At 43.9% G+C, this 20,828-nt stretch overlaps 4 protein-coding genes across 16 annotated transcripts in view; 3 read left to right on the top strand and 1 right to left on the bottom strand.

Annotated features, from left to right (window-relative positions):
- The first annotated feature begins 410 nt into the window (after positions 1–410).
- On the top strand, positions 411–3,602 carry zgc:77752 (uncharacterized protein LOC393862 homolog). 2 transcript variants are annotated; one of them, XM_055509772.1, is made up of 13 exons: positions 411–526; positions 601–807; positions 913–993; positions 1,069–1,187; positions 1,326–1,463; positions 1,537–1,808; positions 1,894–2,196; positions 2,295–2,522; positions 2,603–2,719; positions 2,817–2,918; positions 2,994–3,074; positions 3,158–3,268; positions 3,338–3,602. In XM_055509772.1, the coding sequence occupies exons 2-13, from the start codon at positions 620–622 to the stop codon at positions 3,455–3,457; spliced, it is 1,860 nt and encodes a 619-aa protein (XP_055365747.1). In that variant the 5' UTR covers positions 411–526; positions 601–619; the 3' UTR covers positions 3,458–3,602. The 2 variants fall into 2 exon arrangements, with proteins under 2 accessions (XP_055365747.1, XP_055365748.1); XM_055509773.1 differs by lacking the exon at positions 411–526 and having other exon boundaries at positions 586–807.
- Positions 3,603–3,994: 392 nt separating this feature from the next.
- On the top strand, positions 3,995–6,225 carry odf3b (outer dense fiber of sperm tails 3B). The gene is made up of 7 exons (XM_029154903.2): positions 3,995–4,147; positions 4,899–5,012; positions 5,101–5,304; positions 5,466–5,567; positions 5,645–5,766; positions 5,845–5,985; positions 6,070–6,225. Exons 2-7 carry the CDS (start codon positions 4,901–4,903, stop codon positions 6,160–6,162), a joined length of 774 nt encoding a protein of 257 aa, XP_029010736.1. The 5' UTR covers positions 3,995–4,147; positions 4,899–4,900; the 3' UTR covers positions 6,163–6,225.
- Positions 6,226–6,588: 363 nt separating this feature from the next.
- On the top strand, positions 6,589–9,361 carry rabl2 (RAB, member of RAS oncogene family-like 2). Of its 3 annotated transcripts, none has more exons than XM_041071344.2 (9): positions 6,589–6,794; positions 6,929–7,269; positions 7,369–7,426; positions 7,541–7,620; positions 7,707–7,786; positions 7,884–7,995; positions 8,078–8,175; positions 8,355–8,438; positions 8,680–9,361. In XM_041071344.2, exons 3-9 carry the CDS (start codon positions 7,401–7,403, stop codon positions 8,743–8,745), a joined length of 546 nt encoding a protein of 181 aa, XP_040927278.1. In that variant the 5' UTR covers positions 6,589–6,794; positions 6,929–7,269; positions 7,369–7,400; the 3' UTR covers positions 8,746–9,361. The 3 variants fall into 3 exon arrangements, with proteins under 3 accessions (XP_040927278.1, XP_029010697.1, XP_029010696.1); XM_029154864.3 differs by having other exon boundaries at positions 6,590–6,794; positions 7,141–7,269; positions 7,397–7,426; XM_029154863.3 differs by having other exon boundaries at positions 6,591–6,794; positions 7,397–7,426.
- A 322-nt stretch (positions 9,362–9,683) lies between these two features.
- shank3a (SH3 and multiple ankyrin repeat domains 3a) overlaps positions 9,684–20,828 on the bottom strand; it is a 116,742-nt gene continuing 105,597 nt past the window's right edge. For 7 of the 10 annotated variants that reach the window (XM_041071335.2, XM_041071336.2, XM_041071337.2 and 4 more), the window contains 2 exons: positions 18,718–20,825; positions 9,684–14,487 (listed from right to left, as the gene is read on the bottom strand). In XM_041071335.2, coding sequence (XP_040927269.1) covers positions 13,917–14,487; positions 18,718–20,825 — 2,679 coding nt within the window. In that variant the 3' untranslated portion in view covers positions 9,684–13,916. Of the gene's footprint in view, positions 14,488–15,453; positions 15,489–18,204; positions 18,252–18,717; positions 20,826–20,828 lie in introns of all 10 variants that reach the window. The other 3 variants (XM_041071341.2, XR_005897851.2, XM_041071340.2) reach the window with 3 other exon arrangements.

The raw sequence follows: 20,828 nt of genomic DNA, 5'->3' as shown, positions 1-20,828 counted from the left end.
CATTTTTATACCTTAGTAAAAACATAGAAAAGGTGGTTTTAAAATTGAATTTACAGTATCGACTGTAAATGTTGGCTGTCAAATGGCTGGTGTGTGAGGAATCTCTGACATTTAAATCTAAATGTCTAAATTTAATTAAATGTCTGACATTTAGGGGCAAATCTGCCAGCTAATATGAATCTTAATGTCCCACTTGGTTTTATATCTATTAAAGATCCATAAGCCAACATTAAGGTTTTTTCAAGTAAAGAAGCATCACCTCATGTCAGACATGTACATGGTAGTTGCTAATTAGGACATTCACACACACAGCTTACACGTGTAGTGACAGTATAAGCATTATATAATTGGATTGCTCATGTGTGAATGTCTGCTCTAGTGTATTTATGATGACAGCTTGTGAGGCTTAGTGGAGCTGGGTCACTAGTAAATGTATGCAGCTTCAAGCAGAGGCGTGCTTCAGATCAAAGAAAGCAGCTTTCCTTACATTTTGTGCTAACTGATGCCATTGATCCTAATCTAAAAGGTAAGTGTCACCTTTGATGAACCGTTCCGTTACACGCTGTACAATATTCTACAGGATGTCACTGTGATTGGCAGCTGATCCGTGTGGACGACGATGCCGACTTTGACTCCGCACATACCTGTACCGCAGCCCTCGTACTCGCAGGCCAGGGAGAACCTGGTGAAGGCCATCCCTCCCAAGCTGCTCTGTCTGCTGGCCTGTGGAGGAATAGATTGTCGCTATGAAGGGCCAGAGTGTTGGAAGTTAAGTCAACAGGTGATTCGCGGACTTTTCTCGTCCTGGTGAGTTCAAGTAGTGTCCAAAACTGCCGTGTTACATGACATATGGCATATCTTACAAAGTAGTAAAATAATTAGTGCCTAATTATGACCTTTGACGTGTCCCAGGGTGACAGATGACATAATTGCCATGACACGACCATCTAATCATCTAATTGAGAAGTACAGCATAATTAAACAATTTCACAGGTAATTAGTCTTCATTGTGTTAGTAATGTCCGTGTGTCTGGGTAGGTTTTTGCATCATTCGGACCTTTTTTCTAGGTTGCAGATCAAATCGATCATCAACATGCAGCTTCCGGGGGAACACGCTCACTGCGGTCCTCCCATAGATCCTGAAAGTGGCTTCACATACACTCCCCAGATCTTCATGGACAATGACAGTGAGATGCACATATAAACACACAAATAAGATGTTGTACTGGCGGGCCGTTTTTATCGGCACCCTTAAAAAGGGCTTCTGAGGTCAAATTTCCACTATGTTTCTAATGCGTAGATGTGTGAATATGTTCTATTTGCAGTTTACTTTTACAACTTTGGGACCCCAGATTTTGGCGTGTGCTCTCTTGTTGGGATAATTGACATGGTGAAGGTTCTGGCCTTCGCCGTGAAGCAAGGACGGGTGGCGGTGCACTGCCACGCCGGCCTGGGGAGGACAGGTAGGCCGCTGCGTGCGGCGCCCGCGTGCCGCCGCGTCCGCGCCTAACGCTCTCTCCACCCGCTCCTCCGCAGGCGTCCTCATCGCCTGCTACCTGGTCTACGCGCTGCGCGTCAGCCCGAGCGAGGCCATCCACTACGTGCGCGTCAAGCGGCCTCGCTCCATCCAGACGCGGACGCAGATCACGCAGGTGTTCGACTTCGCTCGCCTGCTCGGCGCGCAGCTCGCCCAGTACCCCGACCTCAGCCTGCGGCACGGAGCCCCGTTCACCCTGCAGCACTACCTGAACCGGCAGGCGCTGCTGCTGCACGGCCAGGAGGCCCGCACCCTCAGACAGACACCAAAGGTCCACGCTTCATAATAATACCTCCTATAGTAAACCTGCCTGGCCACACTGCAGAGGCTGAAACCCTCGTGTTACTCCTCATCAGGTGCTGTACCTCCTGTGTGTGCGTCTCTCCTGCTTAGCCCTGGGCCTCTCCTCTCCGCCGGAGGTGCACGCTGAGCTGGAGAAGAGGTCAGCGCTGAGGGCCCTGAGCAGGGCTGTGAGAGAGACGCTGGTGTCCAAACAGTACCTGCCCCTGCTGAGGGAGGATCGGAAGGCTTCAGGGTGGGGCTCAGGGTCCGTGTCGTCCTGGGATGAACCCCTGGGATTCCTGGAGCTCAAGAGAGACGCGTCTCTGGACAAACGCAGCTACAGCGACTCTGACCTCAGCAAGATCACAGCGACTGAGGTGACAAATCACGTTATGCATCTGGTTTCAACCAAAGTTGCTAAAAATGAAACTGCTGATGAATTTCTTTTCTCGCTTTGTCACATTCTGATCTGAAGGACGTGGAGCTGAGCCCCTACTACGTCCCTGAGCGACTCTGGTGTGTGGAGGATCTAATACGACCACTTAGCCCAGTGCTACTGAAGCCAGCAGACCATCAGGGCACCAAAAACGAACCCCAGGCATCCAATAGGCCGACATCTGGCGTGAGAGCGAGCAACAGCTCTACTCAGAGGCCAAAGTGCCCAGCTAAACAGGCCTCTGTCAAACACGGCTCCATCATGGAGGTATTATTGATTCCTCAAATTAAACAGAAATTATACTTGACGTAAATGCTTTGAAACATCCGAGTCTCTGTCATATGAAGTTGTACAGAAAACCACAGAATCCAGGCCCAACGTCAGTGGCTCGTGCCGTTGCTAAGGCGATGGCGGAACCAGGTCCCGCAGGAGAGACCACACTGCAAAGGTCGGCTCTGCTGCAGGTGAGGAGGACGCGTGTTTGTTGTTGACTAGTTTCAAATCACGACCTACTGTACTTGTACACGACACTGAATTAATACTGCTTCTCTTGTTTCTCAGGAGGAGCTGAACAGTAACGACTGTGGCTGGGCTCTGCTGGTCACTGAGTCGGATCCTAATGTCCTCAGTTGCCTGCTGTGGACATGGCTGGAGAGGTTAAAGGTCAGTGGCCACAAGAAGCCTTTGTATTAATATATTTTGTCCTGTAACCTTTCTTTTTTATCCAACTTCATCCAGGAACCTGTTCTGAGTGCAGAGGATGTGAACAGACTGAGTCATGGAGCAAACAATAGAAAACCTCTCAATGTGCTCAAGAAGGTCAGGAAACGCGAGGCGTGTGTTTTATCGCCTGGCTGCTCTTTATTCCAGTTTAAAAAAAGTGATCTGCATTATTGTCACAGCCACAGAGACACACCATCTATTGTCTGCTGAGCTGTGTGAGCACAGTGACCAGCCTGTGTCCACACAGAGAGGACGCAGTGCTGCAGCGGCTCGTGCTGGCCCTCACAAAGGTGAGACAGTTACTGATGAGGGCTGCTGCGAACGCTCCGTCACATACTTGATCTTGTCGCACTCAACAGCGCCCCCAAGAGGAGATGGGACGACTTACAGGTCTGATGAAGACGCTCAGGACCAGTTTGAGAGAAACGTTCCACAACAGAATCTTCACCAGAGCCCAGAGCACCAACGCTACACTTTAAGGAGCAAAGTCCATATCACAATGAAAACTAACACAACAGGTGGTATTAAGGAAACACTGACTTCAGCCTGGGCTTTGAAAAAAAGCTGTAGCCTCGTGTGTATGATAAATATAAAGCTGGCTAACGCAACTGCTGTTGTGCATTTTGTTATGATTTACTGAGACTTTGGTTATAGCGGAATATGATGACATCATTTCCTACACCCAAATCCTCGTATTCAAATAATACAAGATTTGTCATATATGTAGATTGACCTAAGTTCAACTCATTGCTCCCACCAGCCACTCATGTGTATCTGGATGTCAACCATTTTGGCTAGTGTAATTTATTAGGATCAGATTATAACCAGGCAGCGTCCAGCAGCAATTCACTCCTAATAAATCATTTACACCATGTACACACGTGTGTCACACACACACGCACACACACACACACACACACACACACACACACACACACACACACACACACACACACACACACACACACACACACACACACACACACACACAATTCATACACTGCACATATTAAGCATGCGCTTGTCAAAGAGTTGTCTCCATGGCAACGTTGTCATAGTGAAGTTATCAGGTACAAAACATTCTGTGTTTGGGTTCAATGCACATGCCAAGATCTGGGGGGCAAAGCTGGACACAGAGAGGCGCTGACGACACGACCAGGATTTCTGAGGTAGTGTTGAAATAATTTGTCTGATTCGTTTATGGCAGTAACAGAACTTAAAACTTTGTAAAGCTGAAAGCAGTCACGGTTTGAACAGCACTGATTCTGTGACAGGTTGCTACGAGGCATTTGTTTATTAGCTAGTTTTTGTAGTTTGGCTAATTTTACCTACAAATTATGCAATAGTATGTTTAACATTAATGCTGCTGAATAAAGCATAATGATATACTTTATTATGTGCTGCATTCGTATTAGACAAATTGTTGGCCAGTTACCTGTATATTATCCAGAGACTTACCATTCGCTAAGCTGTCCTAACTTTATGTATTATCATGGAAACATTAGGGTTAAATGTGACTACGTACTGTAGTTAGAAAAAATACAATGCTGCTGAGATTAATTTAAATGTTTTTTAGTTCTTAAAGACCCAACTGAAACAAAACTATGGCTCAAGATCCCAAATTCATAACAACATGAAAAGAATCAAATAATGAAATGTGTGGAATTAAGGATCCACTGATGCAATACAGTCTAATTAAAGACAATGTTTTGAATTCAGGACATTTCTCCCTTCTATCTTTATTGTTATTGGTAAACTAATATTACTTCTGTACAGAATCCTGTAAGGCGTATACGGATACTGGTCATGTTATTAATAATAATAATAATGTGATGTAAACCCTGAGGTGACAGGTAAATTGTGTGTAACTCTTCATAATATAGACGTAGCCAGTGTAATAATCTGCATCTTGTGTTACAGTGATGACGACTGCTGAACCTTGGGTCGGGACCTGGAGGCCCCACAGGCCAAGAGGACCCATAGCTGCCCTCTATGGTAGCCCAGGACCTAAGTATGCTCTACCTGGTCTAACAGGTATAATGATGCTGCTGATGATGATGATGATGATGATGATGATGATTGCTATTATTATTATTCATAATCTTTTATGTCTCTCATTAAGGTATTTCTAAACACGATCCTACCAAGTTCAAAGCACCCATGTTCAGCTTTGGGATACGTCATGACCAGTCAGGTTCTGACGCCTCCCCTGGACCGAGATACCTCATCCCATCCAACATCACAAGGAGGGGCCGAGACGGCACTCCAGCGTTTTCACTTCACAGCCGTCGAAAGGAGCCACAACTGTTCCGGGCCCCTGGGCCAGGTGGGCACGACTGCTTCATGCAGATTTAATTCGATTTTGTCAAATCACCACTGATCCGAACATACGTCCAAATGCACGCAAACGTCTCTCATGCTGCTGGTTGTTGTCGTCGTCATTTCAGTTTGGTCTTGTTTTAACAGAAGAGTGTTATGATGTTTTAGGTCACTACTCCCCAGAGCATTCAGAAAAGTCCGTCTTTCGCTCTTATCCTGCTTATTCTCTGTCTGCAAGGAGCACGGAATTCAGCACTAGCCAAACACCAGGTAATAACACTGTGTTTGACCCTTTTGGAGTTTCATGGCACAAACAACAGCGGTTTTACCTGACGTTCCTCCTGCAGGTCCAGCCTCGTACTCTCTGCCTCCAGTTCTGGGACACAAAACCGTGGTCACGTCTGCTGCTCCTACATATTCACTGAGTGGACGCAGCAAAAACGGCAGCTTCCACGAGGACCTGAAAAAGGTACATGCGCATATTTATAATAAGAATTTTCATAATTCACATAATTCACACATTCTTCGCAATGTTTTACTTTGCTAGACTCCAGGCCCGGCTGCCTACATAGTTGTGGACCCTTGCGTTTACACCAAGAAACCTCCCCAGTACAGCATGACAGGCCGCCACTTTGTTCCTGGTGAAACCACAAAGAAACCAGGACCCGGAGCTCATTATCCTGAGCTGGTGAGAACCCCCACTATCTGTCATTTGCCCATAACAAACGTCTGTGCAGCCTGTTCCCTCGCCGACATTATCCATTCTTCATAGGTGACCTCCACTCGAAAAAAAGCTCCAAGCTTCTCGTTTGGTCTGCGCCACTCAGAGTACATCTCGCCCCTCATTGCAGATGAGCCTGAATAACGTCACATATCCACTCCTCAAGTTCACACGCCTGGATCAAATAAAGTGCAAAAAGAAAACTAATGAGTGTGTTGGGATTATAATTGGTGTATGTGTATGACCACTGGTTGCCCATGCTGTTTTATGGGGAAACCTGCAGTAAATATGCAAAACGAGCATTCTCTTTGTCAAATGTCAGTTTTGTCCACATTGTTGTCAGTTCTGACAACAATGAGTTAAGGGTTTCATTTTACACAGTCCAGTCTTTTTCATGCTCATTACGAAGAAAATTACTTTGAACACTTCATTCAACACTAACAGACCTTACTGTGTTGTGTCAGGCTTACACTTTAATGAATGTAGCGTATTTATGCGATCAAAGAAATGAATTAAAAATAATAAAAATACGAAGGTACAGCGTATTTCCGACAGGCACCTGTGAGGACGACCGGAGTCGAGCCAGGGGTCCTTCGGGCGTTCTCGTTGCATAGAAACGAAAACCGTCTGGACGTCATGCAAAAGCTACACACAGCTTATGTTTGAATTCTAGACGAGTGAAGGAAATTTTTAAACTTTGTTTTAGATGAGCAACACAGTTATCTTGGTCTCGTGGAGTAATATTCAATACTGGACAATCAGTGACACGTAGAAACGTACGTAGAAACGTAACACTTACATTACCGACGGTCTCTCGGCGCTAACTGATAACTAGCCATAACCTGGTTTTGTACACAGGGTTTACTTAGCCAAGTGTAATTGATGGACACGTGATTTTTTTATGTTATAGGTGCCTTCTTTGTGTGTTTGTGCGGAATCGACAAACAAAAGAAATGCGCGGTGCACAGCCGAACCACGCCACGACAACCGCAGCTAACGGATGGCGGGCTAGCTAACCCTTACTGTTGTCAATACCCGTCGGTTGCTAGGTCCTCTAGGAGCTTCTGTCAGTCTGCATTTGCTTAGGTTATAAATTCAGCTGCGTTGACTGGCGCATTCTAGACAACGCATCAAAAAGTGGAACATGGCCGGGGACCTCGGCGGCATCTCTGAACTGGACCAGAAGAAATACGATGCAGACGAACAAGTGAAGATCATCTGCCTGGGAGACAGTGCGGTCGGTAAATCTAAGTGAGTATTAACCTGACTATGATGTCTTCTGTAGCAACAATGTAGTGCTTCGTAGCAATTGAGACTTTCCTCACCTCATTCTCTGTGGCTTTGTGTTAGATAACGCCATTGGTTTTCTTTCTCGCAGGCTGATGGAAAGGTTTCTCATGGACCAATAGTATCCTTAGCAGATTTACAGGGTTAAAGTAAAACAATATCTGTATGTGTCATTTCGGTTGGGGCTCGGACCGACTTGATTCTAAGAGGTCAAGATCCTTAACGCTTTCCACAGTCGTCCCCAGCAGTTGTCAACCTATGCTTTGACTCTCTACAAACACACAGCTACTGTAGGAAGCAAGACAGTAACAGTAGGTATGTATTGTACATTTACTGCAAAACTAACAGCCTTCTCATTCAGAATCAGACTTAAATTGCTTGCTTTTGTTATTCATCCACAGATTTTTGGGACACTGCTGGTCAGGAGAGGTTTCAGAGCATGCATCCCTCATACTACCACAAAGCGCATGCATGCATCATGGTAAGGCTCATCTAGGATCACCTCAGGGAAACAGCGAGAGCTTCATACGCCTCAGTAAAGCAGGTGTTTGTCTTTTATACTTCCTTGTATGTTCAAGGTTTTTGATGTTCAAAGGAAGATCACATATAAGAACTTGTCCAACTGGTACAAGGAACTGAGGGAATACAGACCGGAGATACCCTGTTGTGTGGTGGCCAATAAAATTGATGGTGAGTGTGGTTTTGACACTGCACTTACTAATAAGTTCTTAGTGATTTAATGAAACTTAAAAAAATGTCATCTTATTTGCAGCTGATTTGAAGGTGACACAGAGAAGCTTTAACTTTGGGAAGAAACAAGGACTTCCATTTTACTTTGTATCTGCAGCTGATGGCACTAACGTTGTTAAGGTTTGAACCTCTGCTAATTACTTGTTTAAACCCCACTGATCCAAGTGTTCATGCATTGGACAGTGCTTCTATTTTTAAGCCAATATATGATATTATTCCAACATATAATTGGGCATATTGGTCTTTAGTGTCCAGACCACTGGCCATGTTTTTAATTCTGATTTTAAATGTCCCAACAGATGTTTAGAGAGATGATAAAGAGAGCTGTGGACTACAAGCAAAACCCCAGTGACTTCATGGATGAAGTACTGCAAGAGTTAGAGGTACATCTCTCTGAATACCAAAACAGGCTATTGTCTGGTGGTATTATTTCTCCAACTCAAAACAATGTTTTTGCGCTCTAAGCATTTTTTTAACTATTGCATACATAACTTCCAACAACAATTTCTTTTATAATGACATTTTTGTTCATGTGGAAAATACAGGTGTTGCTGAAATTACTTTGAGCTTTTTTTGTTCAGTGCACATTGTTATTGATGACTTTTTGTCACACTCCACAAATAGAACTTCGACCTGGAGAAGAAGGAAGATAATTCAGGAGAGGAGGATGAACTGAAAGTAGAGTCCTGACGTCTGTCACATGTTCCTCAACATTGTTGTCATCTCATGGATTAATTATCTTTCTTTGGGGTTGACACTGTGAATAGACACAATATTTAGTAAAAATATATCTCTGTGATGTCCCTCTGTGATGAACACCATCAATAGGAACGTTCTGTGTCCTCACACTATTAGATTGTAACTGTACTACTGGAGGATGGCTGACAGGCATTTAGTCAGGATTAAAGTCTCTGGTGTCCATCTGTCCAGTGATATTGGCAGGGAAATAAACCAGGTCCAACTGTGGTGCTTACCAGGTTTAATTAGACACTATTTTAGCCTTGCCATCATACTTTGGCTAACAATATCTACTGTTTTAATAGAAAACCAAACAATGCAGTTGAATATTTGCACGAAAACAATTGCTTTGTCATGTAATGAGAATGTGAAGCATTGCAAAGTAAATCACAGAGCAACAAGAGAACGTGTGATTATGAACCGTATTTGCTGCTGTTCTCTGTTTGTGAAGTCTTGTGTGCGATGCCAGTGGGAAGCTGCGTCCGATGGCTGCTTTTGTTGCATTAATTCTATAATGTAAAATCTGTATTTCAGTATCCTTTAAATGAAAAGTTAATGTACCATGTAACCACATTGTCAAGTGTCTTTTTAACTTGCTGTGTGTCCCAGCAGCTTAATAGCTCAGTCAAATCCATGTCAGCATTTTTTAAACTTGCTTCTGAATAGACATAAGCAATATATTGTACTTTATGGTGTATTTGATGTGGTTCTTTGTACATTCTGTCATATAAGCATGATGTTGCTATGAAGAATTATTTTCTAGAAGAAGCATCAGAAAAGACTAATGCACTTCTATCTATTCATATTTGATTGGTTTGTCAGACAATTGCTCACAATAAATCAAAAAGGAGAAACTGAAATAGCAGGAACAAGAACTCAGGTCACGCAGGTCATGTTTTAATTATAAATTTATTACATATTATAACAAACATATATCTCTGTGGTGGAGACATCCTGGGCAACATCTCAGATCTTGACTCAAACCTTACTATCCCCCTTCCTCTGCTGCATGAGAAATACTAGGTAGCTTCTGGGTAACTTATGTATTTCAACCTTGGGGGAGGGTTCTAATGCTATAAGCTTCCAGGAGAATAACAGATGAATTTTCTAGTCATCAGGTGCCAAGAAGGGGAAGTTCACCTGTGAGACAAGGCTGAGGCATTGCAGTGATACCTCCACCGTCTAAACTTCACAGTGCAAACAAGGAGAAAACCAACAATGAAAGAAAAAAAACCTTTGATAAGATCACTGGTTCCAGTGGGTTTTTAAAAAGGTTACACCACTTCCTCTAAACTATGTAGATTGTGCTTTGTTGTTTAGAAAATAGGACAGAGATAACCCCATAATGAACGTATTTGACCTCATGATGTGTAGGTCCGTTACTCATTGCTCATTTTGCATCTGTATTTGTGGTAAACGTACACAATCCAACCAGTCGTTCACTACAGCATTATTTGTCCTAACTAGACAAGTCTGTGACTCCAGACTGTACACTTTGTGTTTCAGCTGTTATTTGTACTTATGTGGGACCACTAAGCCGACTGGGTAATATCCTTCATCACCGTAGGATCTAGATCAAGATGTTGTTTTCTGTGGAAGTATCTTCCACAAAAAGAAACCCTTGCGTTTCAGTCATTTTCATTCCGGTTTTATTACAGAAGGATCTAACAGATGTCTGTAGTTCTCAAGATTTCCAGGAGATGGCACCATGTTATTGAGTCTAACAGCTCAAGAACGCTGCAACTAAGATAAGATAGTCCTAAAGCAAAGACAAATATACAGTTTAAAGTTCAGTTATTTTTGGCACATTTTTCTTTTGTGTTTGTTGCTCACTGGTTCACTTCGTATAACATCCAAAACTCAGAAACTGAAGGTCTGAAAAAGGAAAAAGGAGTGCTGCCAAACAGTGTGTAGGGTAGGGAGCACAAATGCCATCTGGGAGTAGGCATACAAAACAGTGATACTGCATAAGCTGTACCTACACAGTTGCAAGGTGAGTTGTAGTTGTCTTGCAATAGAAAATGTGACAATGGTTTGTTCACTCGCCCATGAGAATCTTTCTCTCTCTCTCTGTCTGTCTCTCCCTCCTGGGCAGGGCAGTCCACTTTTTAAAAATTTCACTCAGTACAAAAAAGAAAGCAATGGCCGTAAATTGATTTAAAGATGTACGTATATGTGCAGTCCTATTTGTGTATGCGTGTGTGTGTGTGTGTTTGTGTGACACAGCCACTGCCGGGAATCTCTGATGGTGTTACAGTAAGGCTATTGTGGACTCAATTAACTACGCACCCTGTCGCATGAGCATTCAAGCGTTTAAACACACACACACACACACACACACACACACACACACACACACACACACACACGCACACACACACACACACAGACGCACGGTGAAGAGGAACAACCACACAGAGAGATTCAGAGAATCCGGATGCACACATGCGCTTGGACTATGGGTGGCTTAAATGTTAGCACCTTGTCACCTTGTTTTGTGCAAATCATCCCCTAGTTCATAGTTCAGAGTTCAAAAGTTCAAGAGTTCATAGAAAGAATAAAATCTGTTCACCTTTTCCACAGGTGGTTAACTATGCATATATGCCAAACATTCATATATAGATCTATATAGTTTTGTTTTTCAAAAATTTATATGAAATCTATTATATATACATTGCTCGTGATAAAAAAAGCACATATTTGTAGTCTGTTCATTTTTACAAGTTTAAGTACATTTAGAATGGACAGGATATTTGTCTCTTCTGTTTTTTTGTGTCATTCTAAAAGTCAAATGAATTAACAATTTAGGTGTCATGTTCCACACGCTACAAAGTCTACCCGCAGAGTCTGAGGGCAACAAAAGGGAAATAATAACGAGGAAATCAATCATGAACACAAAGAGTCCGAATGAGTCTGAGGAGACAACACTGGAGTCAGAAGTAGAAGAATCAGTGAGGTCACAGTGAGGCAGTGAGTGCTATTCCTACAACCCACACTTATATATTTTATTCATCTCCTGCCTTTTCAAAGTGTTAACCAAAAAGAAATGAAGAAATTAAAAACACACGCAAATCCTCACCCAGTAAACCTGCCGCTCCGCACTGACCGGATGCTGCTGATGTGTGGAGGTTCGTAGTGGTAAGAGATCACAAGCCTTCTACACGGGAAAAGCTCAGGACAGAACAGGTTTCTGTTGTGTGAATAAAACTCACTGGTTCTCACTGCCAGCAGAAGCTACTCATGAGTACAATTGTAGATTTTGTATTGTTAAAGGAAAATTCAGTTCCTTTTACAACCTGGCTTTTGTTTGTCGACGTCTGGCTGCCATCGCTTATGGTAGTATTTTATTCACTATGTAAATAATAGAGAAGCCGCGCTTTGTAAAACACTGCCAGGTTGTAAAATACCGCATTTTCTGTAAGACCTTACAGCAGCTTCCCCATCCCCACAGCCTGATGAGCCATAGACACGTTTCCTGCAGTGGCGTATTGTATGGAGCCCTTGCACGACAGGATTGAGAAGGTTTCACTCCAGATCGAATAGATTGAGGAGAAAACAGACACGTTTTTAGAACAGTTTAAGTTCAATGAGGCCAGATTCATACAAATTGAACTTAAAAGTGGGGGAAGTGAAAAATGTCTGCTGTCTAGAATCTCCGTGATCATTTCTTTTATGCTAGTGATGAGAAACATCCCGGTGTTTCTTTGTCCTGACCTTGGTTGCTTTACCAGAGTTCGGGCAGACCAGACTGAGAAGCGTACTTAGGGATCACAGGGATGGAAATTTTTCTAGCCTTCAAACATTTTTCAGACTGTGTGTTCAAAAGTCCTCACAGTTATGAATTTAAAAGGTACTAAAGAGCTTCTCCATGCTACTGCCCCAAACTTCCATCCCTGAGTGATTAACAGGCATCAGATGAAGAGCCCCTTTAACTAACTAGCTGTCTCGTTAGGAGGATAAGCCACAGACAGAGGATCCGTAGCTGAAGCAGTAGGGATGGGTTTCAACTGAGGTCTCAGCCTCACATTATGGGATGCCCTTTAGTATGAAGGAAGACCGTAAGAAAATAAACACAAACAACAAATGCTCTGCTCAAGACATGATGCAACTCGTCATGCTACGGTTCAAGTAAGGGCGATAAGGAAAGTTGTATACCTATGACAAAAAATCAATTGTCATATCTATATACTTTTTTCTGTCAAATATATATATATTTATATATATGTATATAATTGGTAGAAATGAGTAAACTATTGGCGGAATAAATTTAAAGATTCTCTTTGCCGTCTATACTAAAAACCAAAAACAGGCGCAGATTAATTTATTACATTTCCTCTTAGCAACATTTTCTTTTCTTCTGAAAGCTATATTAAGATACATATATATCATATTATATAATACCTATATATAATATTCCCTTTGGAAAACCAAAAAAAATGATTGTGAAAAAAGCCACGAGTGTTGGTTAAACATTCTCCAAATATAATAGATAGCACAGTCTGGGTACCAAGGCAGAGGGCTTTTCTCCCATGGTTTACTGTGTGGAGCTCCACCTCTTGGCTCAAAAGTCTTCAGTTTAAAAACAACAGCAGGTATATATGTCCGAAGTCCTGTGTTCACCATTATTGATTGATGATCACCGTATAAATATTTTGAAAGGCAACTGAGCTTTCTGTTTGGAACGAAAGTTCTTGCTTCTCCTCCTTTACTCAAACTGCAAAAGGCTTCGAGAGGCCGAATAGATGGAAGGACAGAGGTAGAAAGGAGGGAGGAGGGGGCAGGGAAGTGTGGGTGTTGCTAATGGAAACAACAAATTCACAAATGAAATCTTTTAATCGGAGCTCGTGTACTTCCCCGCAGCAAAGAAAAACCAGAACACACGTTGAGGTCGGATCTAAGTGGCTGCAGGCGAAGAACAGACAGATGTAGTGAGTCGTCCTCTTCAGTGCAGGATGTTCACGGACAAAGGAAGGTGCGGACTAAGTAAACGTGTGGTGCAGAACATGATGCGGCCAGAGTAAAAGAGGAGCTGTCCCTCGTTATTCCTCTTTATTTTCATCAACTGTGTTTTTCGCTTTTCTCTTTGTCTTCCTCTCCACTGTTGCTGTGTCTCAGGGCAGGGGTCAGCTCTCTAGCAGCTGTTTTAGTGCTCGCTCAATGTTCATGCGGTGTCCCACTCGCGTCACTCCCAACTCTGCAAAGTCCTCCTTGGTTAGTGCTGGAAGGTGAGAGCCTTCAATCTCGTGTTCCTGAAATCCAGCTCTGTGCTCCCCCAGATTTATGCTCTCGAGCCAGTCTCCCACGTCGTACTTGTTCCAGAGGTGCAGGGGTTTTTGGTGGAAAGGCCGGAGGGCTAGAAGGGGCGACCCCAGCCTAGGGGAGTGGGAGGGTGACGGGGAAGGGGAGCGGGAGCGGGAGCGGGCGCTGGAGCTCCTCATCACAAAGCGGACCTCTTTGGGCTCCTGGGGCAGGCTGAGGCTAGAAGATTTGAGGATGGTTTGCGGAGGTGTGGTTGGTGAGGTCGGGATGCCGAAGCCTGAAAACCGACCAAGAGGGTCTCCCCGGTCAGGTGAACCCGAGCCTGGGCTGGGGGCGCGTCGGGTGACCGGGTAGCGGCTGCCGGGGCGGATGGTGAATGTAGTGCCATAACTTCTCTGGGAAATGGTATGGAGCTCGCCTAGGCTGCTGAAAAGTCTGGGAGAGACAGGAGACAGTTTCAGGAATGGAACCAGTGATATTTGTGAACAAAGAGAAAATTGTAAGGAAAAGGAGACAGAGTTTTGAACTACACATTGTACTAACTGCACTCAGTTCTTCAGAGTTTAAGCCAGTGGAGGCTTAGGAAGAACACGTAGAAAGCTAGTTCCACATCACAGCAACATGGAAGCAGCAAGCTGCATTCACGTGTATTGGAAGCATTTTACCTGCTTGATCACCATTTCACCATCACCATTTTAAATTAGACTTCATTCTAATATAGGGCAGCATTTGAGCTCTGTCACTGATGGGTGTAGTCAGAAAACCAGTGTCTGTACAATATGTGTTGCTAAAGTGATTACTGAGATCCACAAACTGTAAAAAAATGCATTTTTACATCAGAATAGCAGCTGTCGCTAAACTAAAAATGAAAATGAAAAATGATTGCCACTAGTAATGTGACAAAGCACAAACAAGTACAGATCACCCATTTGCCTACGTTTAGACAGATTAGAACAGACTAGAAAGGCACGAGGAATTTCAGTTTATAAAGAAAACACGAGCTATTAAATTAATTAATAGCTGCGGCTATTGAACTGCTTCTCATGACAGAGCAATGTCTTACTGAAGTGAAGACCTGATTAGAAAAAATAATCTTTATTTAACTTGAAGAAGAACCATTGCCTTGGTGAACAGAAAGGAATGACAGGTTAGTGAGATAAAGAGTTAAAATGAGACTTTCTGTAGACTTATGCAACATGGAAAACCAAAAAAGAAGAGGTTTCAATATGGTTGATCAAAGGCGGTGCAGTGTATTAAGTTCTATTTCATGCACGTTAGTGGGCGTCTCATGTTCGGGTGCAGCACGTTTTTTTGTAATGGAACAAAGACAGCACACAGGCTGGGGGAATGATCAGACTAGAGGGAGCCGACAGATATGTGATGAGCTCCATGCGCACTTACACAGTTGTCCTGCCCTCCAGGGCGCACAGTCTGTTCTAGACCAATCAGATCAGAGCAGCAGGGCGGAGCATGCAAGGTGAGCAGAGAGAGAGAGAGCAATGGGAGAGAATGTTAGCGTCACTCCATGAGATGCAGCCTGCCAACCAGACCTACGCTGCCTTTGATGCACGTTTAGGTTGAAATGTCAAAGCTGCACACTTCAAAGCGTTCTCGTGCCCCACGACACCCAGTGTCAACATGGATCAACATGGATGATCACAGGGAGCTCAAAGCTATCTGCTCCATCAGCACAGATTTGCAGTAGATACCAACAAAATGCAGGCGGATTATTTATATAATTAATACGAAGCTGTATTTAGTCAGACTTTACACAAAACAGGTCATACGCTGTAGCCCAATAACGTCTTGGTTATAATCAATTACCACATTTCAACCCAGTGACTGGCATCAGAGCATCTGCTCTGGTTTTGCCAATTTGAGCTATTATACTTTCAGTTAGGAGACAGCTACTTTAGGAAGTCCGGACCTCTAATGTGCATCGAATGCAGCATTACAGCCTGCTTCAGCCAACCCTGCTGTCAATGATATGCTTCAAACACAGTGCACGTGAGGCTGTGACGACATGTAGCTACTGTATGGGTGTTACTCGTGTGTTAGCATGACAAAGACAACAGAGTCGACTTTAGCACTGGAAGGTCTGACCAGTGGGCTACATGAGAGAGAAATGAGCACACTAATCACATACTGCATCAAACACTGCACAAACAAACAAACAAAAACAAAGTAAAGGTGGACACATGTCCCTTAACAGTTGTGGATACTTTGGTAATTAATTTGAAAGCATGTGGACTTTAAGATCTACCATCCTAATTAGCAAATATACCTTAAAATAAAATACAAATCTTTTATTGTACAAATGAGATGTTTGTATTCAAGAGTTATTAAAAGAATGACAAATGGCAGCATATTCTACGCATTGCTGGATATCAGGGACCGTGGCCATCCTCAACACAGTTAATGACAACTACACACAGAACAAAAACTAAAGAGCACAACTAAAATCAAATGAAAAGAACAGATTTCTAAACCAGCGTTAGCTGTCAGACACAGTATGTGAATGAGGTGAATACACAGTATGGCTGCATGTGAATTTGAGGGGTTTGAATGGAGGACACAGTTTAAAGCACTGGAATGTTGCTGCATATTAAATGCTCCAGTAAGTGAAATAAAATGATGTGCATGGTCGTTATTGTCGCAGCCGAGAGCAATCATCTGTCAGTGTGGCGATCGTGGGGATGGCTTTGATTGCGTATTCTCAGGAAAGGTTGAGCACAATCAATCTGTCTGGTACATGATACAGCATGTGGTACAGTGTTTGATATCATGATCACCTTCACCGTCCAGGGATCCTGATGTTGTGGTAGACAGATGGATGAATGTGACTCAGTGCAGTACAGTTTCATATTTGGCCACCTGAGTGATGCATTGTCTAAAAAACAGCTAAGTTAGCTTTTCAGACCAAACTTGTGGCACACTGCAAAGATGAATGTATCCAGAAGCAACACAGAATAGAAGTAGACATCTGCTGACACTAAACTACTCGTGTCAAACTCTGCCAGGTAACAATATTGACACCAGCTCAGCTTAAAGACATTTCTCTGCTCCATAACTAACTTCTAGTGAAACACTTTCAATCTGACTGTTGATTATTGGACATTTTCCTGATGATTAGATGATTTTTGAGAATTTTATTAAGAATCTTAATATGTGTCTTCACAGCTTTTAGCTCACCAACTCTGTAAAATTAGGACAACAGAAGTAGAAAGGGAGGCGTGAAAAGAGATTAAAAAAACTTGCGTATGACGACTTCGTAAAAACTTGATACACTGACATCCACTCTAATAATCAATATGTTAAAATAAAAGTGTTTTTGTGACTGAGCAAAACTACCATTAACAGCTAAAGAAGACACAGATCATTATTCAATTATTATAACCGCAGATGTTCCCATATCCTGAGTAGATCACCATTCATTTGACAGTCTTTGTGGCACCTCAGTGCTTTTGGCCATCTTGTCATTAATGCCAAGATCAAGAGGTGATGATTTCAGGATGACACAACATTACACTCTAGTTCAGCTACTGTATGTACACATTCATGAAAATACATCCTTAAAATCTTTGAGGTTATCACTGATATAAGTGTAGGATACTTGGCAGTGATAAGAAGGACAACACAGGTTCCATTCACATATCAGTGATGACTGAAGAGAACGTTCTATACACAGTAAGGATGTATTATCTAATAAAGGACACCAGGAAAGGTTCAAGGAAGAAAGCTGGAAGGATAACTACAAGCAAGGTCAGGTTAGAGCCCGATAGTGAAAGAGTGTAAGAGATGAGGAGAGACCTTAAGCTAGTGCATGCCCCTAGGCCCTGTTACCTTGTTTGCACCAGCTACACCATTTACTACACGGTCGCACATAGAGTACAACTGTAAGTAGGGAAACAATACCAATCCATTAATTGCAGTAATACTGTAACTTTTTACAAGCAGTCATTTATTCCAAACACTTTTATTATTAAGCATTATGTAAATATTGGTGAATAAATCAGGTGATGCAAACAAGGCAACAAATAATATTTAAAGAAAAATACATGAGACAAATACATGAAATAAAGAGATTATTCTGTTTGGGATTAGTTATCAGAGTTGTTAGGAAAAATATAAATAATAAAAGCTTTGGTTTACCCTAGGGGCTATAACCTTAAGGTTTACTCTCTTCGGTGTCCTCACATCTGTAGAAATATAAAGGACTTCATTGTACTTTCAGGTATGGTGTGAAATAGAAACTCAAACATGAACGACACAAAATACCACAACCCTGGTGTTTTATGGATGTTACAACCTGCTGTGTGTCCACAGATGTGTACCACACACACTGTGTTACTATGTTACATAACAATAACTTTCAAAGCAAGTAATGCCATTAATTCTGGCGACCTCTGACCTCATTAGCACCTACACTGTATAGTAGATCCTGATATACGCATTACAATGTTATAAATATACTGTAGCTTTATTTGCATCAACATCAAGCACCAAAGTACAATTTAAAGGCACTTACTGATAAAATATCTGATATCAGACTAAAATATATTGTTTGTTTGCTTTAAACAAATTAAACATAAATCCATGTTAGCAATTCGCTTGGTTTATAACATTAAACATATCTCTGCCACCACATACCAGATCTTCTCTTACCTGGCACCTGCCACAGGTGACTTCCTCCCTGGGTCAAGTGACGTTCCAAGTGGTTCCTCTCCCAACGATCTAGTGTCTTTATTTAGCTGCTGTAGTCGTGAACTGAGCTCCCCCATAACAGAGGGTTTGGATCCTTCATCTGCACCCAGGCCTAATCCCAGCCCACCAAGATTGCCCAAACTCCCAATACCTAGCCCAACCCCTGGTCCACGGGGTTCCACTGGGTCCCCCCACAGCTTGGACCTCCGCTGGAAGAGGTAGCGTGGTTTGGTGGGGGCTAGTCCAGTCACAGAGGCTGAACCACCTGAGGGGAGCCCAGCTCCACCGGCTGCAGCAGCAGCCAGGGCAGCAGCTTGTTGCTGTGATAGTAACTCGCTGTCAGAGCTCTGCTTCAGCAGAGGGTCCCTGAAGGTGACGGGCCCCTTACTTCCTCCTATCTGGGACTTGAGTCTGGGCTTAGGAGGCACTGGCGGCTTGTCGAGCACAAAAGTTTGTCCGTCAGCATAGGAGGTGTGCGTGGTGTGTGTGTCGGCAGGCTCGCCGCTTTCTGAGGACAACGTGGACATGCTGGAAACTGTAGATACTGTGCTGGTGGTCTCGAGATGGTGGTCTCGCTCTCTCTCACTGGAGCTGCGAGTATCAGCCTCCTCTACGCCTGAGTCAGCTGCAGAGCCAGACTCACCCACCGGTGGGCGCTCCAAAGGATCAGAGGGTTTCCCTGAGACAGCTGCTGCACTGGGTGGAGGTGGGGGCTTGGGAGGCTGAGGCTGGACAGGAGTCACAACTGTGGTTGTTGGAGCTGAGGGTGTTTGCGTTGTTGGTGTTGTAGGGGTTGTTGGAGCAGTGGCAGGTTTAGTTGGAGACACTGGTACTCGTTGCACCTCTGCCAGCAGCCCATTAGCAAACTCATCTGGTGGTGGAACAACACCAATCTTACGTAGCTCCTCTCTGGTTTCCTCATCACTAGAGGTGAGCATTGCAGGGGGCAGGGTCACCGTGTATGGATCTACATCCTCTTCAGAGCTTCCCTGAGCCAGACTCTTCTCTTGGGCTGGACTGGCAGGACGCTGGGTTTGCAGTTGGGCTTGAAGCTGGGTCTGGGGGACAGTAGGACTTGGGGATTTAACCCTTGGACTTGGAGATTTGCTGGGTTCCATTGAGGTTTGGGCAGGCATTTGTTCTAGCTCTGAACCCACTCCAACAGCCTGGCCATTACTGGTAGCATGGACCATAATTAGGCCCGCTGTCTTCTGCTGTGACGTATCCATAATACTGATTAACATACTTTTTTTATCCTCTAGCCTCTTTTCCTCTTTCCTCTCCTCTACTCTGGCCTCCATCTCCTGCCGAAATGATACAGGTGAGGATGGGGTTGCCCACTGGGGCTTGGTGGGCTGAGTAGCTAAAATTGATGCTGGGGAGGCTCCAACTGCATACCCCGCTGCCTTAGCGCTTTTAGGTGAGAAAGGAGGAGATGTGGCTGCCACTTCGCCACGTAGCGACTCTTTGGTCTGAGTGTCAATGAATATTATGCTCTGGTCTGCCCGTTCCTGTTTAGTCCTAGGTTCTGGGCTACCAGTTGGGGACTGGCTCTGAGAGGTCAGAGCCCTCTCCCTTGCGGCCAGCGCAAGAGCTAGTGGTGAGCTGGGGTCCAGGGGCTTTCCAGTAAGTGGATGGATAAAGGTGGTCCCACTAGGTGAGGGGCTTAGGGCCAAGGCAGGGGGAGGCAGGTGTCCCAGTTCTCGGCTTAGCATCCGTTCATCGATAGAGTGAGACTGAGTCAGAGAGGGGGCATCTGGGCTAGTGGCAGAAGCCCCCTCCATGGTCCCAACAGAAAGGAAGACAGTAGATTTCCTCCGTTCCTCTAGGCGACGCTTGCGATCTTTGACTGCTCCAGCAATTGCAGCAGCAAATGGGCCTTTAGATTGAAAGAGAATTTCTCCTTGGGCACGCACCCGCTCTCGCTCAGCCATTAGCTGCTGTTGATAGTAGTCCACACGACTGGTGTGTGTGTGCCCATGGGTATGTGGGTGACGCCCTGAGGGTGAGCTGTCTCGAGAATGGGCAGCAGCTAAGGCCAAGCTAGCTTTTTCTTGTGCATCTTCCACCTG

Source organism: Betta splendens, chromosome 6 (assembly GCF_900634795.4).
Source record: "Betta splendens chromosome 6, fBetSpl5.4, whole genome shotgun sequence".
In the NCBI taxonomy this organism is placed as follows: Eukaryota; Metazoa; Chordata; class Actinopteri; order Anabantiformes; family Osphronemidae; genus Betta; species Betta splendens.
Note: the sequence above shows the minus strand (reverse complement) of the source record. Positions and strands in the feature narration are given on the sequence as shown.